Below are 11829 nucleotides of genomic sequence, written 5' to 3' on the forward strand. Positions count from 1 at the left end.
GGGCGGCAGCGGCTCGGTTCCGGCCCGGCAGTCTGGACTTCAGTACACCGCGCGGGGCGGGCTCCTAGCCTGGCCACCTTTGAGGGGGGACGGGGGAACCCCCCTCCCCATGCGGCTGGGGATGGGCCCTAACAGGTCAGAGGGAAAGGGCCCCCCCACAGCCACCGGGACATGGAAAGGCCATGCTCAGCTCTCAGCCTAGTTAGGGCTCGCAGCCTGGGCCTTAGGGGCAGGCGGGGCGCACCCCGCTAGCGCATCGGAACGAGGAGTTGGGGGGGTGAAGAGGTGATCGGGGTCCCCAGCTCCATTACCACGAAGGGTCTCGCGGTTCCCGGCTTCAGCCAATGGGGAGTCAGCTGCAGGAAGGGGTCCGGGCCGTAGCCAATGAAGGGGGGCGCGCGGCCCACAGTTTGGCCAATGGGGAGGGAGGGACTTGGAGCGGGTTGCCACCTCCCCCTTCCTGGTCTGGCCAGTAGGAGGGGAGCGGGCTGGGCGGGGGGACGGAAGGAGAGAACTGGGGGGACTGCGGCCCAGGAGCCTCCAGAGCGCGCGCGCCCTTTGCGTACGTGCGCGTGGATGCTCTGAAGACCCGGGCACTCGCGAGCCCCAGTAACAGGGCAGTGGCTGCGAGTGTGCGTGGAGGGGTCGTGGCCGAGTGGCAGACACCACTCGGTTTCTTCTGTGTATGGGTTAATGCAACTGAGCGTGGCGGCGCACGCAGGCGCAGTGGGTTCCGATCGCGGGAGGGGGTATTTTGAAGAGGCCCGTGGGTCTTAGTGCGCAGGCGCAGACCGGGCGAGGCCTCTCGGTGGATACCTTTTGCGGCTGCGCTGTCCCCCAGCCCCGCCAACGGCCCCCTCATCAGCCTCCTCCACCGCTGGTTACATCAGCCAGCGAGGAGCGGGGTTATTAGGCGATTGACGACCCGCTCAGAGTGGGTGACCGGCTGAATGAGTAAAGAGGCCGAGAAGGTGGTGGTAGACGGACTACCGTCCTCCCAGGAATTGGGGCGTAAGGCCCTGCAAAGGATTGTCTTTTCTGTTTGGGAGGTAACGTGCCTGAGCTAGGGACTTCCGGGTCTGTACTCGCGGAGCTCCGCTTTTACATCCGAGAGGGGTTATTATCTATCTAATGCCGGAGCAATGGTCTCTTGGAAGGATGCAGCCTTGGCCCCGTGGAGAAAGTGAGACAGTGGTGGTTGACTGAAGACTATTTTACTGGCATTTGGAGGAAATGAGTCTAGTGGTATATAATGTCTGTGCCTTTTTCCTCTATAAGGTGAAAGTTTGGAAATCTTGTCGATGAATTTTAGCCTAGATCAGCATTTTCACATAGTGTGTGGTTCTAGGATACCAAGTCCTTTGAAATTAATCGTGTAAGAGGGATTGAACAGGTTTCAATAACTAGTTTCTAAAAAAAGGTACAGAGACCTAAAAGACGCATATGTATGAATATAGGACAGACTAGGTACTGAAATAGTCGGGTAGGCTCAGAAGGGCAGGGGGCCCAGCGCTTACAAGGTGGGTGTGTGTGGAGTATGCATTTTTGGAAGGTGAGATGTTGACTGGCTATTTCTCCTATGTTACAGGTATTTGAGGGTGTCTACAATAATTCCAGAATGCTGCATTTCCTTACAGCTGTTGTGGTAAGTGGGCACCTAACCTCTAGGTTGTTGGAGAGATGCCATGCATCTGTTCGATTTTCTTATTTTTCACGCTTTCCTAGGGCTCCACTTGTGATGTAAAGGTGAAGAATGGTACCACCTATGAAGGTATCTTCAAGACTCTGAGCTCAAAGGTCAGTGCACTTAAATTACCTTATTTTTGGAGTTGTCTGGAAGAAGGGAGAATGAAGTAGGTTCATTGAAGATGTGAATAGAGTGGTGTTGGACAGCATTTCTTCAGGCTTGCGCTGGATTTCAGTGCTGCAAGCAATGAAAGACATAGGTCTGAAATGTGAGGGCTGGGTACTTTAATGTAAAAATGCTTAAAATTTAAAGTGTAAAGTTTTAATTTGGGGACTTATGCTAAGTTCTGTGGCTGATATTGAGAAGATATTATGCATGATGTTGGGAAGTTTAGAAAGGTAAAGAGAAAAATAGTCATATTTGCCTTAATATATTGACTTTGGGTGTTGGAAAATGGGACCTTTTTTTTTTTCAGTTTGAACTGGCAGTAGATGCTGTGCACCGGAAAGCATCTGAGCCAGTAGGTGGCCCTCGTCGGGAAGACATTGTGGACACCATGGTGTTTAAGCCAAGTGATGTCATGCTTGTCCATTTCCGAAATGTTGACTTCAATTATGCCACTAAAGGTATTGTGCCATGCTCTTGTGTCAAACCCACTCTGTGATGGAGAGCTGAGAGCAGCTACATGATGCTTGATTCGCTCCCATAACCACCCATTTTACTACCTTGTTTTCTGAGGAAGATGACTGGATTTTTCTTGAGAATGTATCTTGATGTGTAAGATAATGTGGGACAAATTTGGCCTATGTTGTGGCTCTTCCTGTTTGCTTTGTTTTCAACTCCTTGCTGCTTATGAACTTACTAAGATGATAATTTTTAAAAAATACATATGTTATTGATTTTTACAGAGAGGAAGGGAGAGGGATAGAGATGAGAAATATCAATGAGAGAGAAATATCGATCAGCTGCTTCCTGCACACTCCCCACTGGGGATGTGCCCGCAACCAGGGTACATGCCCTTGACCGGAATGGAACCTGGGACCCTTGAGTCCGCAGGCCGACGCTCTATCCACTGAGCCAAACCGGTTAGGGCTAAGATGATAATTTTTACGCTGTGCCTACCCAACCCCCAAACCGTGGCACACACAAACTTTTCTTTGCTTCTAAACAATTTATGGGAAGGGGGATATTGGGGGAAAGCCTATGAGGTATCACATGATTCCTGATCTTCATCTCTGCGCCCACAGACAAGTTCACTGATTCGGCCATTGCCATGAACTCGAAGGTGAATGGGGAACACAAAGAGAAGGTGCTTCAGCGCTGGGAGGGTGGTGACAGCAACAGTGATGATTACGACCTCGACTCTGATATGGTACAGTCTCCTTCCCTGAGACCCTTAGAGCTGGGCAGCTCTGCTGCCAGAGTGTGGGTTAGTGACACCACTGTCATTCTTGGAACTGCGTTGCTTCTGGGGAGGGTGGGGGGATCATTTACTCTTGCCTGGTCATGAAATCAGATTCCAAATGGAAAGGCATAGAAAGTAACAAAACAGAAATAACTGTTCTCTCACCGTCTGTGATTGACAATTGTTAATGTTTGCTTCAAGTCATTTTTTTCAACTTAACACAAAGCCTAGACGAGAGTGAGTACTGTGTAGGCACATTTCTCTTCCAAAAAAACAGCTACTATACTTTGAATCATTTAAAATTCTCATAAGTGAGAATTGCTGTTTAATTTGTACAACAATTTCCTTTTTCTGGCTGTTTTTGAATGTTTCGTGTTGCTTCATAGATCTAGTTTATTGCTTTTAACTGTTGTGTACTGTTCTGCTTATGAACCTATCTATGAATACCCACGTTGTATTTCTCTCTTTCCCTACTGATTTGTGCTTTTTTTGTCATAGTTGCCTTACTGAATTTTTAGAACATGCACATATACCAAAATTTCTCTGGGATATAAACCTGAAAATGGAGTTCTTAGGTTTCGTGACTTCAGTTTTACTAGTTACTGCCAGTTTGTGCTGCAGTTGATAGTTCTAGTTGGTAGTCTCACTAGCTGTGTTCCAATTTTTGGTGTGGTCAGATTTTTAAATTTTTCAGTCTGACAGAAAATGATAGGTCATTATTGCTTTCCTCGCTGGGTGTTAAAACATTCTCCCTCCTTCCTCCTAGTCCAATGGATGGGACCCCAATGAAATGTTCAAGTTCAATGAGGAGAACTATGGTGTAAAGACCACCTATGATAGCAGTCTCTCATCTTACACGTGAGTGTCTTGGTACTCCGCATGTGGTGCAGTTTGAGGCAGGGGGTCACCAACAGAGGGGCAGGTCTCTAGGTGGAACATGGCTTTCTTCATGCTTTTCTGGATGTTCAAATTGCCCTCTCCCCACTCCTGTTATGCCTTGTGAACTGCTTTCAAAAATGTGCTTTTAATCTTGATTCCAGGCCACCTCATGGGTAAAATTAATTGCTTGCCCATTTGTCCATACTTTTCCTCTAGAACTTAAAATGTACTTAAATATGTGTTTTAAGTGTACCCCCCAGAATCAGAGCTGCCTTGCTGCTCTGCCTGGGACACGTTAATAGATGTCCATTAAATAATGCTGGGTTGTGATAGGACTGATAGAAATGTTTTTCTTTTTTTCCCTTTTGTCCCCTGGCACTGGGATGGTGGTGGTCTCTGGTGGTCTTCTCAGGGTGCCCTTAGAGAAGGACAACTCAGAAGAGTTTCGTCAGCGGGAGCTGCGTGCAGCCCAGTTGGCTCGGGAGATTGAATCCAGCCCCCAGTACCGCCTGCGGATTGCCATGGAGAACGATGATGGACGCACTGAAGAGGAGAAGCACAGTGCAGTCCAGCGGCAGGGTTCAGGACGGGAGAGCCCCAGTTTGGCGTCTAGGTAAGTCCTGGGGGCAGCCTGGTATGTTTGGGGCTCACTGAATGAGCCAAGAGTTTTGTACACTCTTGTTTGAGCCTCACAGCCATATGAGATGTAGGTTAATAAATAGTTACTATTTTAGGAGGTTGAAATCTAGAGTGGTTAAGTGCTTTACCCATAGTAACAAGACTAAAGTTAGAAAAAAAGATTGTTTCAGAATTTTGATATATATTCTTTCTCTTTTTTTCTCTGCATATTCATCTATTCAGTGGTTCTCCACCTTCCTAATGCCGCGACCCTTTCATACAGTTCCTCATGTTGTGGTGACCCCCAACCATAAAATTATTTTCGTTGCTACTTAATAACTGTAATTTTGCTACTGTTATGAATCGTAATGTAAATATCTGATATGCAGGATGTATTTTCAGGGTCGAGACCCATAGGTTGAGAACCACTGATGTATATGCATCTCTTATTACTCCCTTTGTGAAAATAGAATCAAACAGGGGTGGTAGAATTATGGGATATTAGCCTGGTTGGTCGGGTTAGGGTTGACAAAATGTAAGGTCATGAGCCTATAGCCAAAGAACATTTAACTAGGACAGATCTTCAAGTGGGATAGTGCAAAAAGCTGGAGCCAGGGAGAGAGAGAGAGAGAGAGAGAGAATGAGTGTGTGTGTGTGTTTGTTTTGGGTGGAAGGTGGACTTTAAAAGGAAGGGCTTCATCTTTCCAAAATGTGTGGATTTTGTGGCTACTTGACCTCATTTGAACTCTTCCCTCCACCCCCAGGGAAGGAAAGTATATCCCTCTACCCCAACGAGTTCGGGAAGGTCCCCGGGGAGGAGTTCGATGCAGTAGTTCTCGGGGCGGCCGACCTGGCCTTAGCTCTTTGCCACCCCGCGGCCCTCACCATCTTGACAATAGCAGCCCTGGCCCAGGTTCTGAGACACGTGGTATTAATGGAGGTGAGTTATGAAGCAGACTTTTGGGGGACAGGGAAGGATAATTGAAAGGAATGGGTTGGAAGGATGATGGATTTGTGGTAATGTACTAGCAGGTACTCTCCCTCTTTTTTTCCCACCTTTAAAAAAAAAATAGGCCCTTCCCGCATGTCCCCCAAGGCACAGCGGCCTGTGAGAGGTGCCAAGACTCTGTCTTCACCTAGCAGTCGGCCTGGAGAAGCTTCTGTTCCGCCGCCTCCTGCAGGTAAAGTTCATGTCACAGGAAGAGATGGGTAGGAATTTGTAGAAATATAAATGTCGGTTGTTGGAAGACTGGGCTGGGAGACAGTTTCAAGATGTAAAAACTATTTTGAAAGGTTTGGGTTTATGCTTTTTAGCAAAGAATTTTTCAGTTTCCCTCATGCAGAAACCCCAATATAGTGATTTGTGGGTGTGTCTGGATTTATGGGTGTGTCTGGCTGGCAGATAACTTAGGTTAAATTAGTTGCCAACACTTTAAAATAGGAGAAATCAGACTATTTCTAATTTTATTGAAATACAGGAAGTTCTGCCAACACTGACCTGTCTTTTTGTTGTTGTTAATCCTCACCAGAGGATATTTTTCCACTGATTTTTAGAGAGAGTGGAAGGGAGGGGGAGAGACACAAAGAGAGAAACATCAATGTGAGAGACACACAATTGGTTGCCTCCCACACACACCCTGACTGGGCTGGGGATTGAGTTTGCAACCAAGGTATGTGCCCTTGACCAGTATCAAACCTGGGACCCTTAGGTCTGCAGGCCGATGCTCTGTCCACTGAGCCAGACGGCTAAGGCAACACTGACCTCTCTTGCTGCATCGCTTCAGTTGTCTGGGACTGAGTCATGGCTGCCCTTTTTGAGTCTTTCGTGGTGCCCATGAGGCCATTTTACCTGCTTTGCCCTTCTAGGCTTTTACGTTTGTGAACTTGTATATAAAAACGTGGATAAACTTTTCTTGGTGATTTTAGTAAGTCCTTTGTACCCATTGATACTTGACCAGCAGTAACCATTGTGCAGCATTCCCTTTTCTTCCAGTGGGCCGGATGTACCCCCCACGCTCGCCCAAGTCGGCTGCCCCTGCCCCAGTCTCAGCCTCCTGTCCTGAGCCTCCCATTGGCTCGGCAGTACCAACCTCTTCGGCTTCCATCCCTGTGACGTCCTCCGTTGTGGATCCTGGAGTAGGTTCCATTTCCCCAGCTTCTCCAAAGATCTCACTGGCCCCCACGGATGGTAAGAGCCAGATGGTTCAGGGCTGTGCACCATGTGAAGTGTGGTTCTTGGAAAGAAGACCTTCAGGTGTCTGTCTGTCTGTCTCTTGCTCAGTAAAAGAACTCGTGGCCAAGGACCCTGGAAGAACTCTGGAATCCCAGGAGCTGTCCCGGATACCTGGGAAAGGTAAGGATTGTTTTTTTTTCTGCCAAAGTATAATGCCCCTTTGATTAGGAGAGCATTCAGTTAGAAAGTTGTTGGAATTCAAAAACAATGTCTATTCAAAACAAAACAAAAAAAAGTCTATTAGGCCTTGGGTGGTTCTCCTGTTTTTTAGATTTTTGTACTGTGGGCTACTGGCACTGTGTAGCCACCTTTGAACAAAGAAATGTATATTTTCTCTCTTAACTGTTTCTCATAGTCCCTGGCCTTCAGAATGAACAGAAACGCTTTCAGCTGGAAGAACTGAGAAAGTTTGGGGCCCAGTTTAAGGTGAGAAAAGTGTGGGGATGAGCTCTAGGATGCTAACAGGATGAAGGTGAAATGCGTCTGGGCAACTTAAAGAAGAGGCACAGGCTAGGTGGGGTAGAAGAGATGAGAGCGAGGGTGAACGAAGGCAGCAAGGCCTTGGGTCTGGACCAGTGTTGTATGTGTGGTTTTCTCTTTCCAGCTTCAGCCCAGTAGCTCTCCTGAGACCTGCCTGGATCCTTTTCCTCCCCGGATCCTAAAGGAGGAGGCCAAAGGGAAGGAGAAGGAAGTTGATGGTCTATTGACTTCAGAGCCCATGGGGTCCCCGATCTCCAAGACAGAGTCCTTACTGGATAAGGAGGACAAACCGCCCCTGCCACCAGCGGGAGGCACGGAGGGGCCAGATCAGCTCCCACCGCCTTGCCCAAGCCAAACTGGCAGCCCCCCAGTGGGCCTCATCAAGGGCGATGACAAGGATGAGGGCCCTGTTGCCGAGTGAGTTGGGTGTGGAGGTGGGTGGGTGTCGGGGTGATGAGGGGCAAGCCCTGAGGATTTACTTTGTTGTTCTCTCACAGACAAGTGAAGAAGTCCACATTGAATCCTAATGCCAAGGAGTTCAACCCTGCAAAGCCTCTGCTGTCTGTGGTGAGATGGGCTAGCATCTTCCATAAAGGAGACTTGGGAATGGGGTAGAAGCACTGGAGGGGAGAGCGCTTGCCACCAGGCAGAGAGATGTGTGAAAGTGTGTAGGCTGGTTTGGGGAAAACAGACCAAGTTCAGGGCTGGGTGGCAAAGGATTGTGATATGTCCGACAAGTATTGATGGGTTTCTCTCTGATACTTAGCATTTGGTTCAGGGAGTGTCTGAGTGGTCGTTATGAGCATGAGCTTCATTTGGACTCACTGACTTGGCTTAAACCCCTGTACTTACTTATAAGCTTTGTGATCTTGGACAAGCCACTTAACCTACTTCTGCCTCAGTACTGTCAGCTATAACTCGAGTGTGTCCACCTCATAGGGTTGACGTGAGGCTTAACCAAAATAGAGTGTAGAATGTGTTTGGGACACAATACTCCCTCCATAAATGCTGTTGCTGTATAGGCAAGGGGGTTGTTATGGGTAATAGAAAAATCATAAGATACTTTATACACATCCTCCCTTGTCTCTTACAGAATAAATCCACCAGTACCCCAACTTCTCCGGGGCCCCGGACTCATTCTACTCCCTCCATCCCGGTGCTTACAGCAGGCCAGAGTGGGCTGTATAGCCCCCAGTACATTTCCTACATACCTCAGATCCACATGGGACCAGCTGTTCAGGTAAGAGAAGGGGCTCGGTGGGCCCAGGGTAAGAGGTTTGGTTGGGCTGGCTGAGGGACCAGGTCAGACCTGTTCTGGGCATTTGTATGCAAGTCATTCAGCCTTCTCTGCATTACTGTCCCTAGGCACCTCAGATGTATCCATATCCTGTATCCAACTCAGTGCCTGGACAGCAGGGCAAGTACCGGGGAGCAAAAGGTGAGCAGGGTCGGGAGGGGCAGTCGGGGCTGCCCAGTGCCTCCTGGCAGATGGAGCTTGAGCTCTGCACTATTTTTCCCCTGCCCCCAGGCTCCCTGCCTCCCCAGCGCTCGGACCAACACCAGCCTGCCTCAGCCCCTCCGATGATGCAGGCTGCCGCTGCTGCTGGCCCACCTCTGGTGGCTGCCACACCTTATTCTTCCTACATCCCCTACAACCCACAGCAGTTCCCGGGCCAGCCCGCCATGATGCAGCCCATGGCCCACTATCCCTCACAGGTGACTGAAGCACGGGAGGGACATGGGGGTACAGAGGCCTTGCTAGAGATCCCATCTCCCCCTCCCAGACACAGAGGAGCTGGGTGAGAGAGGCAGGGGGTGTTCTGGGTGGTGGTGCCAGGCTGGGGATTCAGTCCTGGCTCTGGTAGGACCTGTTGCAAGGCACCTAAAGACCCAAGCCACAGACAAATAAAATAAAAATTAAAAACCAGCCATCACCCAAGCCTTGACTAAAGTGTCAGTAAAATAGCATCTATGTAGTTAGGTTATTTGTGAATGTCCAACAAGGTAGTTGTGACGAGGCCAGAGCATTGCTGTGCAGAGGTGATGCCTTCCAAGTCCTGTGCTGACCATTTCTCTCTGCCACGCCAGCCGGTGTTTGCCCCCATGCTTCAAAGCAACCCACGCATGCTGACATCGGGGAGCCATCCCCAGGCCATTGTGTCGTCCTCCACCCCCCAGTACCCTTCAGCAGAGCAGCCCACCCCCCAAGCCCTTTATGGTGAGTTCTGCTGGACCCCCTCCCTCCAGGCTGTGCTCCTCAGTCCCCTCCATGTGCTCAGCACTGATTATCTCTCTCCTTCCATCTGTAGCCACTGTTCACCAGTCCTATCCACACCATGCCACGCAGCTCCATGCCCACCAGCCGCAGCCGGCCACCACGCCTACGGGGAGCCAGCCCCAGTCCCAGCATGCGGCCCCCAGTCCTGTCCAGGTGCTTGCCTTGGGGGAGCTGAGTGGTCGGGGCAGGAGTGGGTGGCTGAGGGAGAGCGGTAGAGCTTGGGGTATTTCCCCAGCGGGGTGGATTAGGGGTCAGTGGGTGGAAGGCCTGGTATCAGAGCAGTGAGTGGCGCTTAACCTTCCCCTTCACCTGACAGCACCAGGCAGGGCAGGCCCCACACCTGGGCAGTGGACAGCCACAGCAGAATCTGTACCACCCAGGGGCCCTGACAGGCACGCCTCCTTCTCTGCCACCGGGACCTTCTGCCCAGTCCCCTCAGAGCAGCTTCCCCCAACCAGCTGCTGTGTATGCCATCCATGCCCACCAGCAGCTGCCCCACGGCTTCACCAACATGGCCCATGTTACCCAGGTAAGAACTCCAGGAACCTGCTTTGTCTGGGTCTGTTCTGCCATGAGGACCTGGGACACGAGACTGTCCCATTCCTCAGCCCCTGGTGCCGTGCTGCCTCTACGGCATGCTCCTGACACTAGGATTCTTGGCGCCTTTGTCAGGCTTCTGGGGTGCTCCTAACTACTCTCTGTTTCCTGCAGGCCCATGTCCAAACTGGAATCACAGCAGCCCCGCCCCCTCACCCTGGGGCTCCCCACCCGCCCCAGGTGATGCTGCTGCACCCACCCCAGAGCCATGGGGGACCCCCCCAAGGCGCAGTGCCCCAGAGTGGGGTGCCTGCACTCTCAGCTTCCACACCCTCACCCTACCCCTACATCGGACACCCCCAAGGTGAGCAGCCTGGCCAGGCGCCTGGATTTCCAGGAGGAGCCGATGACAGGATTCGTGAGTTCTCGTTAGCTGGGGGAATTTGGCATGGAAGAGCTGATGGGCTGCAGGTGGGGCAGGATGCACGGGTTCTGGGTGGGGAGTGAGGGGTCTTGGAGGCAGGGCTGTCCCACAGGGCGCCTGCCGACCTGCACCTGTCTGTGAAGTATGTAGGGTGGGCAGAAGCCACAGTCGCCGCCGCCAGGGGCTTGCTCCTGGCTCTGTCCTTTGCTTCCCTCCGTCCTCGCTCAGTTGTGATCCAGCAGCCCCCCTCCCCACTGCCTCCCCAGCTCTCAGTGACCCCGACTGTCTCCTGACTTAGCCGAGGTAAGGTCAGCGCAGCAGACAGGGCCAGGCTGGGGTGTGGGGGGCTGAGCTGGGCACACGAGTAAGGGCTCTGGCTCACTGGGAAACAGTGTTTGATTTGTGCTTCTGACAGCCCCATGAGACACCTTGAGGAGGCCGCTCCTACCCACACTCCCCCCACACCCCACACTGGACGGCATTGGATGAAGGGACAGCTGCTTGGGTTCTAATGCTCCTGCTCTCTTCTCTTTCCCCTCCAACCAGTTCAATCTCATCCCTCCCAGCAGCTCCCCTTCCACCCCCCGGGGAACTGAAGATTGTCCTGGCCGCGACCTGAGACCTCCATGAGTGGAGGGAAGAGTGATCTCTATGTCTCTTCCCCCAGCAGCTCGGACCAGTCCCAGCTCCCCAAACCCCCCCTTTCCCCGGGGGAGCTGGGGAATTCCTGCCAAGCACCTTGAATGGGAGAGGCCTCAAAGTGGGTGGGCCAGGGTCCAGCGGGGGTGGGGGGGGTTCCTGCTCTGCCCCTGCCCATCCCCACCCCATCTTGCCCTCCCATCCTCTTGTCCCCCACTGGAAACGGAAGATCTTTTATTTTCTATTATTTATATGTCAGACTTGGGCCCCCGTTCTTTCTTCCCCATTAACTTGAGTGACCTGCGTGAGAGACAGATGCCCCACAAGGATGGTTGGACAAGGACTTTTACTTTTTATTACATAAAAATATTAAAAAAAAATTAAAAAAATAAAATTTTAAACTAACTTAACCTGCCTAAAGTTTACTTTTTGGAGAATACAGTTAAGATTATGGCCATCAGTCTTAAATGTGGTGTGTTACGGTTCCCAAGGTGGGCCCTTCAGCCTGAGGATGCTGCTGTTCTGGCTCTACTGCTATATAGGTCCCCAACCTCCTAGTGAATTTTCTCACCTCCAGATTGGTCCTCATGAAGTACATCTACTGATTGAAATGCACTTCTGTGTGTTTGGCCACTGGAAATAAAGGTTT

General features: G+C 50.9%; 1 protein-coding gene across 14 annotated transcripts; it reads left to right on the forward strand.

Annotated features, from left to right (window-relative positions):
• The first annotated feature begins 1585 nt into the window (after positions 1-1585).
• Positions 1586-11590, forward strand: ATXN2L (ataxin 2-like). Of its 14 annotated transcripts, none has more exons than XM_014542971.1 (22): positions 1586-1645; positions 1726-1797; positions 2163-2313; positions 2935-3059; positions 3859-3950; positions 4384-4584; positions 5354-5529; positions 5663-5770; positions 6565-6777; positions 6871-6942; positions 7178-7248; positions 7427-7719; positions 7800-7869; positions 8396-8542; positions 8668-8740; positions 8831-9018; positions 9391-9520; positions 9612-9733; positions 9897-10109; positions 10292-10535; positions 10685-10844; positions 11088-11590. In XM_014542971.1, exons 1-21 carry the CDS (start codon positions 1619-1621, stop codon positions 10837-10839), a joined length of 2943 nt encoding a protein of 980 aa, XP_014398457.1. In that variant the 5' UTR covers positions 1586-1618; the 3' UTR covers positions 10840-10844; positions 11088-11590. The 14 variants fall into 14 exon arrangements, with proteins under 14 accessions (XP_014398457.1, XP_014398459.1, XP_014398456.1 ...); XM_014542973.1 differs by having other exon boundaries at positions 11111-11590; XM_014542970.1 differs by having other exon boundaries at positions 10685-11590.
• Positions 11591-11829: the final 239 nt, after the last annotated feature.

Source organism: Myotis brandtii, unplaced genomic scaffold (genome assembly GCF_000412655.1).
Source record: "Myotis brandtii unplaced genomic scaffold, ASM41265v1 scaffold317, whole genome shotgun sequence".
NCBI lineage: Eukaryota > Metazoa > Chordata > Mammalia > Chiroptera > Vespertilionidae > Myotis > Myotis brandtii.

Excerpts from the sequence above, each read along its gene's own strand:
- ATXN2L (XM_014542970.1), top strand. The coding sequence starts at position 1,619 with ATGCTGCATTTCCTTACAGCTGTTGTG. Across the intron at positions 7,720-7,799 it reads GATGAGGGCCCTGTTGCCGA|ACAAGTGAAGAAGTCCACAT; the intron begins GTGAGTTGGGTG and ends GTTCTCTCACAG. Across the intron at positions 9,521-9,611 it reads CACCCCCCAAGCCCTTTATG|CCACTGTTCACCAGTCCTAT; the intron begins GTGAGTTCTGCT and ends TTCCATCTGTAG.